The sequence below is a fragment of the Rattus norvegicus genome, chromosome X (genome assembly GCF_036323735.1).
Source record: "Rattus norvegicus strain BN/NHsdMcwi chromosome X, GRCr8, whole genome shotgun sequence".
Lineage (NCBI taxonomy): Eukaryota > Metazoa > Chordata > Mammalia > Rodentia > Muridae > Rattus > Rattus norvegicus.
In genome coordinates, this window is record NC_086039.1 from 68,212,130 (window position 1) to 68,225,429 (window position 13,300).

The 13,300-nt window shown below is 48.0% G+C and overlaps 1 protein-coding gene across 4 annotated transcripts in view; it reads left to right on the top strand.

Moving 5' to 3' along the window:
- Stard8 (StAR-related lipid transfer domain containing 8) overlaps positions 1–13,300 on the top strand; it is a 116,972-nt gene that overhangs the window by 92,854 nt on the left and 10,818 nt on the right. For all 4 annotated transcript variants that reach the window (XM_039099691.2, XM_006257074.5, NM_001107849.4 and 1 more), the window contains 2 exons: positions 10,172–10,243; positions 12,945–13,026. Coding sequence is in view for 2 of the 4 variants with exons in the window: in XM_006257074.5 (XP_006257136.1) it covers positions 10,172–10,243; positions 12,945–13,026 (154 nt within the window). In the remaining 2 variants the exon portion in view is untranslated. The remainder of the gene's footprint in view (positions 1–10,171; positions 10,244–12,944; positions 13,027–13,300) is intronic.

Sequence of the window (13,300 nt, forward strand, 5' to 3'; positions counted from 1 at the left end):
TTTTTAAAAAGGTCAGACAATTGAGCAGCAATCCAAAGACCACCCAGGTAGTCTAACTATGCCTCCTATAAGCTTAATAGCTGACACTCTGGATGCTTGGCCAGGAGGCAAGGGACACGGGTTTGGGCCTCTCTTTTCCCTCCAAGTGCACATCACATCCAGAAGCAACTAATCTTTCTGGGCAGTCAGTCCCCAGATGGCTTGCCTACTTGCACCCCCTCCCCCAAGGTAAAAGGAGGAAAAACACGAAGTAGTGGGATAAAGACTCCAAAATAGAGCCTCACCAGAGTTGAGAAGGGCCTGAAGGAGGGATTTGGGGGTGGTTCTGGCATCAGCACTGAAAGTAGGGAGCAGGGTGCTGGGTGTCACTGGGGAAGAAGAGACATTTTAATGTGCTGTCTTGACAACGGGTGGCATTATTTAGAAAGTGTGGGTGGGTAGGGGCAGGGAGAAGACTGGGTGGATTAACACTTAGGAGAGCCCTCCAGCACATCTATCCCCGTGCTTGTATTGGGATTCTGCGGGTGGGGGAGTTGTCCAGAACATCTAGCTTCCCCACCCCCTCCACGTTTACCCATTTCAGACTCTTTGGGGGCTGCAAGCTTCCTTCCTTAGACTGTACTAGCTGCCAGCTCCCCTGCTTTGGAGGTTGTTCCCTGTTATCTTGTCGTCAAAGGATAATTTGTCTCAGCCTCTGCCCTTCCTGAGTAGGATTGGCGAGACATCTCTGGCTTAATACACTGGGAGAGCTTGTGCTGTGTTTTCAGACCTTAGTGCCCAGCACGGGGCCTGGTACTACGGAGATGCTGATGTGCTATTACTTGAGTCCACTCACGGTTCACAGGGAATGGTTTTGGAGGGGAAATTTAAGAGAGGTTGAAATGGGAACTCACTAACAGGAGGGGTTCTGGCAGTTCGGCAGGTTTCTGGCCACATCCGTACTCCAGCAGAAGATAACTGGTCTTTCACAACCTCAGTGTTGTGTTTGTGCAATGGGCATCACTTGCTTTGCACTGGCTTGTTGTGACCACCATATGGAACGCAAGGTGATCTGGTGCTTTCCCCATGGATGAGAACTACTTCAGGCTAAGTGTTCAACTGTGCTCCTAAGCGCATGCGTGCAGGCCTGGTGGGGTTTGCGAGGGTGGGCAGGTTGGGGACAGTGAGATCAGGGAGGGCCAGAGGTTAACCCTGTTTTAAGAGCCCCAAATACCCCTGCACACATCATCCACCATACGCACAGGATAAGTGGGCTGTTATCTCATTTAATCTTTACAAAAACACGTTGGTTCTGAGATTACATCCCCATTTTAGAGATAAGAACACTGAGGCACAGGGAGATTATGAAGCACAAGGAACACATCTCTGCAGTCCTTGGCTGCACAGTAACTCTTCGGGAACCATGACTGTCTGTGGTAGTATACTGTCTGTCTTCATTGTAGTTAAGAGTTAAATTTCGTATCATACACATTGCTACTAATGAGCAGAGTCCATTAACAAGGAGCAAACCCAGCACTGTCTTCAGGCGGTTAGCCTCACTCTTTCCACCTCATCCCACAGTGCCATTCCTGTAGGCCTTACACAGATGACAGGTCACCAATTGGAATTCTTCTTCCTATGGTCCTACCTTGACCCAAGCACTCATGTCGTCAGTCCTACCCCTAGCCATGTGCACACCACAGCTCTCTTGGTTGCAGGGCTCAGGGGAGAGGTTGTGTCAGCTTGCTGCTTGAAGTGACCACTTCTTGCAGGACTGTTTCCTTTCTGTCAGAGACAGGTTTTTTTTTTTTTGATCCCAGGGTGGGGCCAGGCTACTTTAAGGCATTTCCTGCCCAGAGTTTATATTTGGCTTCAGCAAAAGGAAAGGGAAATAGGCAAGGGGAGCAGGACTAAAAGGTGGTGGCGCAGGGTCAAAATAAGTGAACACCGAGGTTTTGTAGGGAAGTGGGAGGTAACAAGTGCTCCTGAACATCTCAGGTGAGCTTTCTTGCCCATACTTAAGCTCAAGTGGAAGAGCTAATAACTCCCCCAGGGTGGAATGCCTCCTCTGCTCTTTCACAAAGTTCCTTCTCCATTCTCATACCTGGATGGTTCCGAAGACACTTTGCTTCCTGCCCCAAGGCACGATGTTCTGCCAGGCAGTGTTGCCTGAAGTACAGCATCTGTGAGCTTCAGGTAAGATGCCTGCTCCTGTTTCATACTGTGGAGATAAGAGAAGAGGAGCTAGAGCCAGATGTGCATACACTGCTAAGTTGGGAAGCAAAGCTTCCTGTCCAGGCTTTGCCAGAACATTCAATATCCCTCACCACAGTGCATTGGGAGCACCAAGACAAATAGGACCCAGCAAAATGGAGTGACCAGCCATTGGGGAAGACAGCTTCACGTGCTGGTGAATGTTGAGCGTCAAGGAGGCTTCATAGGTTAGAATGCTTGATCTAGTCTGTAGTTTGGGTGTCTGTTCAAAAGTAGGCCAATTTTTGCCCTAGGCTTTGGGCGATATTGGTTTTTTGGGGGCCAGTTAGGTTCCAGAACAGAGGAGTAACCAAGTTATGGCTGGGGTCTTTGGGAGAAGGCTGGTAGGATAGTCTGTTGACAGGAGAGATTGGAGACTAGAAATATAGAGGGCTGAAGTACTCTAGGCATGAGCACCTAGAACACAGCTGTGTATGGGAAACTTGATCATTTAGTGGGAGAAGTTGTTAGAAGCTGAGATGATTCAATATGTAGGAGGAGAGAGGAGGGCAAGGTGTTGGATGGTTTTTGAGGCAAGAACATCGGCAGAATTCTTCCCTTCCATTCCCTCTTTGAGGACCTAAGACCAAATGCATCTTCCTCCTCCTCTGCTGAACCACCAACTGCCGTTGACAGCTCTGACTCCAGGGGTTGGAGAGTAGCCACTAGAAGATGAGAAACTAGGTTCAGATAGAGGTAGGGACTTCCCTAAGGTTACACACAAGTTAGTAAGGGAGCTAAAGCTGTAAGGCGGTTTGCCTGGCCTTCAGCCCAAAGTTTGAACTCAAACTGTGGTGGAGAGCAGTTACTACTGGTCTGGCATCTGCCTTAGACTAGTTTGGTTGGCATCTCATTCCTCTAGGCTGGAGACTGGAATGGGTGAAATAGCCCATAGCTTATTAAAACAAATGTCTTTCTTTGTTATTGGTCACCTTGTCAGAGCACCTAGAACTGAGTTGGGGACAGTAGCCCCTGGGGGCAAGAAAGCTAATAGAGCAACTGCAGCAGAGCAGGTGGCAGCTTTGACCTTCACTGTCACAGGGAAGCCCTGGACTGGATAGGAATGTCAGCTGTCTGCTTTGGCCCCACTGTGTCAATTACTAGCCTTGGAGACCACAGGCCTGGCTGTCTCTGGACCCAGATTCTCAAACAGCCCCAGTGAACCAGGATTTACTTAACCTTGGAGCGCATGCGAGCCTTATTTACAGCCACCACTCCTTTGGAGGGCGTGTTGGAGAGGAGAAACTGTTGTGGTGTCTTTGGGGGTCTTGAATAATTTCTATACATGTAGCATTTCGTATCAGAGCTGCCATCTATCTCTAGCTCACCCATAGAATCAAGGGACCACTCCTGACAGACTCCTTACTTCATCACCAGAACATCTCTCAAAAGTAGATATGACTGCCTTGAGGTATCTGAGGCCTCCTTGACAAGACTGAAGCTGACACTTCAGAAACCCTCTCGCCCCACCCTGCATCTAGGTAGGATGGCCAAAAATGTCTCCAGACATTGTCAGATAGGAAGGGAATTTGTCCCTGGACGGGAATCCATTCGGTAAGGACTCCAAAGTTTTACCCTGTGAGCAGGTGCAGATATGAAGTGTCAGAGGAGAGGCACATTACTGGGTCTGCACAAGTCTACTAGCAAGCCAAATCTTCAGTGGCTTGAGGGCTTGCTGCCACCCGCTCCCCTACACTTTCCCTGTATGTAGGCTGTTTCATTTGTGGGTACTTCATTTGTGACAGGAAGACTCTAAAAGTATTGCTCACATGGGCCCAGGAGCTTGGTATCCAGCTGCAGTTCCGGCAGAGACTCAGGCTGGCAACTGAACAGGTGCAGCCGGGCCCATAGTCCTGCCCTACGACCTAGCAAGCAGGAGGCCAGCCAGTGTCTAGTACTGCCAAAGTAGGCTGGCTGAAGTACAGAGGCCCTTGCTGTGGTGCCCCTCCAGTGGGGTTTGGAATGTGGGATGGGAGCTATTTTGGTCTTGTCTCCCTTCCTCCCTGTGCCTCCCTCCCTCCCATGCCAGAATTGAGTTAGAGTGGCAATTCAGCTAAGAGCAGCAGTAGCAGAAAGTGGCTATGGATGTGTTTGGCCTTCCAGTAGGCAGGGAATTACCTACTCTCTTCTACTTCATGGTCAAGAAGGGAAGTTCCAGTTGCTCCAGAATACCTGATAGTTGAGTAAAAACCCTTTTTCTCTGTTCTAGAGGTAGGAAAATCAACCTGTCATAGCGTCTCTCCCAGGACTGCTATCACCCTGCATAAACTGGAATGAGGCTACACCTGTAAGAGTCGCATTCCTGTGCCAGCCTCAAAGGCTAAGTGGGTAAAGTGCGTCCATCTGAAAGACAAGGAAGGAGCTGGTCATAAGCAAGGATGGTAGCGTCTGAGATAGGAAGTCCCTTCCAAAGGACATTCTGTCTTGAAAAGGCTTCTTTCCAGCGGGGGGGGGGGTGAAAACAGGAACTGGACCTTGGATCAGCCAAGAATGAACTGAGGATCTTTTAGGCAGAGCTAACTGCAGTGACAGGGTCTGGAGTGGTATGGAGCTCCACTTCCTGCCTCCTTCTCCTAGCCCAACACAAGATCACAGCTTAGCTTCATAGAGCCTACCCTGAGAACTTATATTATCCCATAGATCACGGTATCCCAGTACCCTTGGGATATTAGCGTTTCCTCCTGTTCAGACTAAAAGGGAAAAAGACCAGTGCTGATACCGTACCCTGCTTGTGATGGTCTATGACAAGGGCTATTGGGAAGATGCCTTTCTAAACAGGAGGCTAATCATTAAGGTAAAGGAAATCACTGTGTTTGTAGAAACAAAGAAACAAATGAAAACCAACTCCATCCCAAGAGGATAGCCTGTGCCAGGGCACTGGCTCATTTCAAATCTCCCCATGAGCTAATATGCACCTAGAGTATGCTGAGGAAAAATGGCATACCCAAGTCCAGTAACTAACAAGGGACATCTTCATGTCAGCCCTTGTGACATCTATTCATTCCTTGCTTTGGGCCCGTTGTCTTACCCGGTGCCTAGGCCTAAGATGGACTTTTTTGGTTGAGAAAGAGAAGGATGAATCTGGAGCCTGGGCAACAATTTCACAGATCACTGAGTACCTATAGGCAGAAGGACCTTAATTTAAGGCACAGAATCATGTGAAGAGGGGTGCTTGTCCCTGGACTAAAGTTCATTCGGCTGGCTGAGTGAAGCCTTACTCATCTCCTGCAGCATAGTTGCCCAGTGCTTTATCCCCCTCCTCTCTCTCTATCTCCCTGTAACTAACACAGGGTCTCCATGTGTCTTAAACGCCTTTCAAATAGCCTTAAGCAAACTAGCCCCCTGTAATGACAACGTTTGCCATCTTTCAAACCAATGAAAGAATGTGGATGTACAGCTCAACTGCAGAGTGCTTGCCTAGCCTGGAAAATGGGGCTCTATAGTTTATCTCCCGTGCAGAAATAAACAGGGAGAAGAGGAGAAAATAATAAAGAGGATGAGAGGGGGGAGGAGATAGTGGTGGAGGAGAAAGAGGAAGAGGAGGAGGAGGACCACTGCTAAAGGTTACCCATCTATATGGTAACTGAGGAACTCAATAGGAGAATCTTTTTTTTTCCTTTATTGAAAATAGAATCTCTTCTTATATATCCTGATTATAGCCCCCCTACTTCTTGCAGTTGTTCCCCACTTCTCTTCTACTCCGGATCCACTTGTTTTCCATCTTCCATTAGAAAAGAACAGGCCTCAAAGATATAACAACCAAAAATGACAAAATAGCATATAATAAGATGAAGCAAAAACTATCGGATCAAAGTTGGACAAACCAAGCCAACAGAGAAGTAAAAGAGCCCCAAGAGCAGGCACAAGAGTCAGAGACTCACTTGTTCACACACTCAGGAGTCCCACAAAAGCACTGGCCTGAAGGCTGGAGTATATATGCAGGGGACCCAGTGCAGACCTGTGTGGGCCCTGCGCTTGCTGCTTCAGTCTCTGTGGGCTCATCTGTGTCTTGCTCAGTTGATTCAGAGGGCTTCGTTCTAGCAGGAGAGCCTTTAATCCTCAATGTGTAAATGTAGGAACCATAGTTCAGAGAACGAAGTAAGGTACTCAGGGACTCGATTAGAATTTTTTTCTCAATTTCCTTGTAATCATTAAGCATTATCCTCTTAGACAGATATTGCTGTTTTTTTTTTCCCCTGAGTGTATAAAATGTTCCCATATTCATAGAATGTGAGCTACAGGAGCCCTTATTTTCACCTTGGTCCCCCCTCTGTAATAAATAAATAAATAAATAAATAAATAAATAAATAAATAAATAAATAAATCTCTATGCTAAGATGTGACTTGTATATATACGGGTTCATATATTGTCATTGACTTCTGAAGCTTGTGACAGCTCTATATACCATTATCCTTTTTCTGACATTCTCTACAGGAGAATTGTGGGTAAAACCGTGAGGCCTAATTCCTGTCTAGAGCTCACTATTACCCTGTGTCCCGTATCAGTTAAGCACTTCCCTCGGGGATATTGAGCTTTAATAAAGATGGAATCCAGTTTGTAGCAGCTAAATGCTGTTGCTGACCTGTCCTGGCTTTGGCCAGTGCACTAACTGCAGGATACAACACTTGAAACTACTGGCAGTCTTGCTCTGGAATCTGCACATCTGGCCACAGAGGTTACGGCCAGGGGCTATAGACATTCCTGTGCCACTCGCCTCAGCCTGCCCAGTGTCACTCTTCCTGCTGGGCACATAAGCCAGTTCGCAGTCTGGGCTGTGCTAGTTCCAGCCTCAGGTGAGTTGACTCTTGAAGTAGGTGGGGGTGGGGTCACTTCTGGTCTAGCCTGACAGGCTGGGGCACGTTAGATGGATGGAACAAAGTACTTTAGCTCACCCCTTAATCACCAAGACATATGTCCCTGACTGCTCCGTCTGAGAAGGAGCCTCAGGGCCTCCAGGTCTTCCTGAAATGCTGGATTGTCAGAAGTCAGTGTCCCTGACATCCTGCTCGGTAATAACCCATTACATTCTCTGGATTCCTGCTATGGAGGGCTGCTGGGGAATTCAGTCCTGAGACCAGCCCCAAACTCCTCAGCTCCTTTCCTTTGTCTTGCAGCCCCTCCAAAGTCTCTGCTGCTTAACGTCTCTTCCTGGGGCCATTTGCCTCCAATTCGGAGATTGATGGGACTCATTGCTCAGACCCAGAGGTGCATGTCAGCCAGGCCACCTCCTTTTTCATTCAGGACTTTCAAAACCAGATCTGGGAGGGAGCACGGTTAGTGAGGACTTGGCATAAATTGCTAATAGTTTTTCTCTTCCCTAGTGCTTCGCTTGGTGCTCCTTTTCGTGGAGGCAATAGAGAGATTATCTAACTTCCCCATTGTCAAAAAGTTGGTGACTGGAAACATCAGGACCTGAGCACAGGCTTGTGATTTTTTCAGAACTTAGAATTGGTTTCTTGCTTGTCTGGAATCTGAGGGCTGGTAGTGTAATGTCTTGGAAAAGAACACCGAACATGGGATTAAATGTTCAAGGTTGGCGCTTCAGTTAAGATACTTAATTCTGGATGACAACAGATAGTTACTAAAAAAGTATATGTGTGTGTGTGTGTGTGTGTGTGTGTGTGTGTGTGTATTATAACTTTAAAAATTATTGATAAAGGACTGGAGAGATGGTGAGATTGTATGTGTGCATGAATGTGTGCGCACACAAACAAACAAACACACTAAAAAATACATGGAGGGGGTTGGGGATTTAGCTCAGTGGTAGAGCGCTTGCCTAGCAAGCGCAAGGCCCTGGGTTCGGTCCCCAGCTCCGAAAAAAAAAAAAGAAAAGAAAAGAAAAGAAAAGAAAAGAAAAAAAATACATGAAGTACATGAAGTGTCCCTGGCACACAAATGATCAGTGAGCATACCAGCCTCCTTACCTTTGAGAGTTCTCTGTCTCCTTCTCACACTTCTCTGGAAAGTCCGGCCTGCTCTGTTTTTAGATTTTTCTTTTCAGCCTAGTAACAGGTTGCCCACTGGGTGCTCAGATATTAGAAATGCCATCTGCTGGGGCTATCATGGAAACTGCAGACAAGGGAATGACTGTGGAAGGGCAACTTCAGATACTCCTTGAGTTGGTGTGCAGTCCTCTCCCCTTTCCTCTTCCACTGACCCTGAACTACTGGCCCAGGGAGGTGAATTATTAGACCCGCATTGCCCCCTGCCAGACAAGCCGAGGTACTGCTAGTAGGGCTCTGACCCTAAGAAGCTTCACAGAGGAAGTTGCACTAGGAAGACACCCACAGAGATGTGGGTGCTCCCAAGGACCAGGACGTCTGCATGCATAATAGGGGCACAATCGATCCGATCCTCGTGGCTCATAGTCAGGAGAATATTTTGTTGCGGCTGTATGTAGAGACAGATGCTAGTGTAGGTGCTGAGCCGATGCCTGTTCTTGGAGGAAAGTACAGATGCTCACCCCTGCATCCCCCGTTTGCTCCAGAGCTGACCCATACACCCAACTTGCTGGACGTTCTCCTTTCCTCTCCACAGTTCTCACCAGGGTTTGATCCTTGGGGAGCGTATTCTTATTTTTGATGCCTTCCCCCTTCTCAAGCTCTTTTCTCTCTTGTGTACCTGCATTTCTGAAAGAGTGTTTTAAGAGTCCTTTTTCTCATCAATCCTAGCTGTCGTGGGTCTCCTCCTAGATTTCCTTGTAACTGAGCACTAAGATTATAGAGCTCTTTCTGTCTTGGAAGAAACCCAGCAGTCTCCCTAGAGTTCTTTGGTCAACAGGGCTGCCACACAGGGAGGATATGTTGAGGGCAAGACTCCATGGCCAGAGCAGCTCTTTGGAGACCAGCAGCCTTCTCCTGCCAAGCCCACAATGCCACAGTGCATGGTTGCAGGACCCTCCTTGGCTACGCCTGCATGGGGAACAAGTAGCTACTTCCAGATAGTCCCAGAACTCTGCTGCTAGTGTTTTGTGTCTCTGGTGGCCTGTAGAGACCCTTCTGTAGCTTCTGTCTGGTTGTGTGTTGTGTCCAGCTCTGTGCCAGGTACTCCCAGAGCAGAAGAGATAGGCCAGCCCAGCTGTTACCCTACAAGACCCCCACAGGCCTGCACTGTGACAGCCTACAGTTCAGCACTGGAGTGCTCAGTCCATAAGGAGAATTAGGACTGTCCTAGGAAGCTGCATGGGGAAGGTGGACAGGACATTAATGAGTAGGTAGGGAAGAAAAGAACTGAGGAAGCTGCTGTCCCAAGGGCTGGAAGCCTAGAAAAGTGTCAGACTTAACTAGGACTCCAGTCGCAGCACTACCACTTTGCCAATTATGAGACCACAGGCAAGTCTCCTCTCCCATTTTTCTCCCTCTCCTCCCTCTGGCCTTGAACTCACAATCTTCCCACCCCCACCACCTAAGTGCTGGGATTATAGGCATGTCTTGTGCCTGGCTTGAATCATTTTCTTTCTGAGTTTGCTTATATGGCTGTTACCCTGAGGAGAAGAGCCTTTTTTTTACAGGTAATGGATTATGTGTTAAATGAGATTTGCCCTTTCAGCAGTTTGGATGACGGTAACTATGCTAATGAGAAAGGAAGTAGTAAGCTTTGTTGGACTTTTCGAATCTCCAAGCTGAACTAGGATGCTCTGCCTGGGGCCTGGAAGATTGACAATCCTAGAAGCCACTGGTGGTATTTATGTTTTGGCCTAGGTCATGGGTTGGGAGAGTGGGAGGGATTTGCGACAGGCAAGGGATGAGATTCAGGAAAGCTCTAGTTGATACAGGAAACAGGGAGCAGGAAACAGTTGGCCAGTCACATCGTGTCTTCCTTGCAATTCCTGAATCACCAGAATTAGGCATGCTTGCCTACTGGGTGTAAGGCAGAACTCAGCCAACAATTTGCTAATCCCATTTCTCTGCCTGTTTCTTTTCCTCTGTTCTCTTTTAGAAGCTGAGGCCAAAAAAGCATGTGAATGGCTCCGGGCCACAGGATTCCCTCAGTATGCTCAGCTTTTTGAAGGTAAAGCCACTCAATTGCTCTCCCTACCCTGTTCCAAAACCTGCTTTCTCCTGCAGCTTTTCATCTGCAAAATGGGTAAAACACACGCTTACCACAGCCACACAAAAACTCCCGTGCATCCTGATCAGCTTTGTGAAAGAATTAACTCCTGGTGCTCAGAACTCTCTATGAGATTGCTCTCCTTAGCTTCTACCTCTGGTGCTAGCCACGTTTTAAAGGAACCCCCTCCCTGCCCCATCCTGCCCATTGTGCTGCGTTCTGTCCTTCCTGAAGACATAACGAAGGAGGAACTGTGCATTCTGGTGGCTCAGTCTTGGACCCTACTTCTCCCACAACAATGCCCTCATGTCTGGGCTCTGTTCTTAAGAGTTCCAGGCCTCACCTTACTCTTCTCTCAATAGTATTCGGGTGCTGGTAGCCACTCTCTTTTGTCTTCTGAAATACTCCCGCCCCTCTGTCTCTTCATCTCTGCCTGCTGCCATCAGTCTGTTTGCTGACTTTACTTCCTCTAACTGGCATCCAAATATCTGGGTATCCCAGGGCTCAGCCTTTTGCTTTCCCTGCATTTCTTTGCTATGAGATCCTCATTTATCTCTCCGGTGACAGCTCCAGATGGGGTCTGTCCAGACCTCATTTCAGAGCTTCTGATTTCCTCTAATGAGCCACCAACTCAGTGCCTTTACTCTGAGATCTAATCAGGTGCCTCCGAGATTTTGCCAAGCCTCTCCCCCAAAACCTCCTAAAGGCATAGCCCTTGCCTGTTGCCTAGGTTCCGTATATCCTGGGATTATCCTGAATTCCCTTCTTCCCCATAGCTAAACATTCTGCAGGCCTTTTCTTCTTCCAGAATGAATATATTTCTTAACACCTCCACTGCCAGGTCTGCTATGATCCATCGCTGCTCATTCAGACTGGGGCACCAGGGTCCTTCTTGACCTCCGTGCTTCTCTTCCCCTTCCCAAACCTATCCTTGGTAGTGACTGACCATGTGACTCAGGTACTTTGATAAGTGGGATGGGTGCAAATACTACACTCTGGATGACTACCATTCTACCTGCTTGCTCTGACCCAGGTCTCTCCCTCATCACAACCTTGGTAATTTTGTTTCTTCTGGACCAAAACAGCTCCTTCCAATTTCTCTGCCTAGGCAATCTTTTTCTCAGTCTTCAAGTGCTTGCAGTCTCTGTGTCTGTCTCTGTCTCTCTGTCTGTCTCTGTGTCTGTGTCTGTCTCTGTCTCTCTGTCTGTCTCTGTGTCTGTGTCTGTCTCTGTCTGTCTGTCTCTGTGTCTGTGTCTGTCTCTCTGTCTCTGTGTCTGTGTCTGTCTCTGTGTCTCTTTGTCCCCCCCCCCGTCTCCCTCCCTCCCTCTCTCTCTCTCTCTGTCTGAGAAATCGTCCCTAGAAAGGCCTCAGCTGCTTCCGTCTCATCAGCAGTCACACTGCCTCCAGCCTCTATTTGCCCTGTCAACCCTGCTCAGGCTTTTCACGGCCTTTGTTGTCATCTAGGTTTTGTGTAGTTTCCTATGAGAGCATATGCTCCCTGAAGGCAGGGACCCCAATTTTGTGTCGTTCACTACTACTTTATGCAGCACTCAATGCGTAATTTTGTGATGGGATTTCTCTCTCTCCCCCTTTTCTCCTGATGTCTTTCTTGGTTTTCTCGCTCCTTTCCCTGAGTCCTGAGAAGATGGCTCCCACTGTTCTGGAAAGACATTGTATGGCTTCATGCTGTCCTCTCTGTGCATATTCCCTCCCTACATCCCATTATTTGCCTTGGACTGGCAGGAGGTCCTCTCTCTCTGAAAGCTCCGAAATGAAATGAAAGAAAACTCAAGTTGGCTCTTGGCACCACGGAGCGTATCGGACCTGTTGTCTGAACCTAGGCCTGCTTTACTTGTTTCTTCATTTCAGCCCAGGCCTCCAGGACATTCTTGAGATTCTCCCTCAATTGCCAACTCTGACCTCCCTGGGTTTTCTCTGCCTCATTAACTTTCTTTCCCGTGACACAATACGTGAGATAAACAGCTGAAAAGGAGGGACAATTTACATGGCCTTGGGCTTTCCATCCATGGTTGCTTGGTCATGTTGCTTTGGGTCAGGCCAGGCAGGACATCACGGTGGAAAATGGACTGGAGGAAAGCACCGTGCCTCAGGGTGGGCTAAAGAGGAAGGGTCAGGAGGGATAGTGTGGACAGGGATGAAATTCCGGTATCCATTCAATGACTCAGCTCTTTCCACCGAGCTGTACTTCCTAAAGGCTCCATCACCTTCCCAGGCACCTGCACCCGGGGACATAAGCTTCCTTCCTATGCCTTACACTCGACAGCATGGTTCTCAAGTTCTAAATGGTTCTCAACCTTCCTAATGCTGTGACCCTTCAATAAAATTCCTCATGTTTTGGTGACCTCAACCATAAAATTATCTTGTTGCTGCTTCATAACTGTAATTTGCTACTGTTAGGGATGGTAAGTATCTAATATGCAGGATATCTGATATGCGACCGCTATGGGTCTAAGGTCTAAGGCTTAGAGAGGCTTTCAGAGCCAAGCCTTACCACCTCTATTTAATTCACAAGCTTTCCGTCTGCTGTGGCCTTTGCCTTCTTGCTTCCTGTCTCCCTTGCCCCAACCCCTGCAGGTCAAGTGTAGCTGGGGCCATTTCTGATCCCCGGCCAGACTCATCGTTGCTTCTTTCCATCACACAGAAGGTGTATTCCCCCTGGATATTGGCTCTGTGAAGAAGGACTACAGTTTTCTGGACCAGGACTCTCTGGGGGCCCTGTGCAGGTAGGGGGGCTGAGGACCAGACCTAGGAAGCCTTGAGCCCAATTTTGTACTTCTTTGTAGAAAAAATAATCCCTGTGTACCTTGTATTAGAGGGGAACATAATTTAGTAACGGGGCTCATTCCCTGCAATTACATTACTCATAGTTACTGACTGCATCTATGATCCCCTCCTCTACCCCTATCACTGTAGCTAGAAGATCCAGATTTGGTCTTGATTCAGACTCCTCAAAGCATGCCTTGCATTCAGAATCCCCACATAAACCAGTTCTGCTGT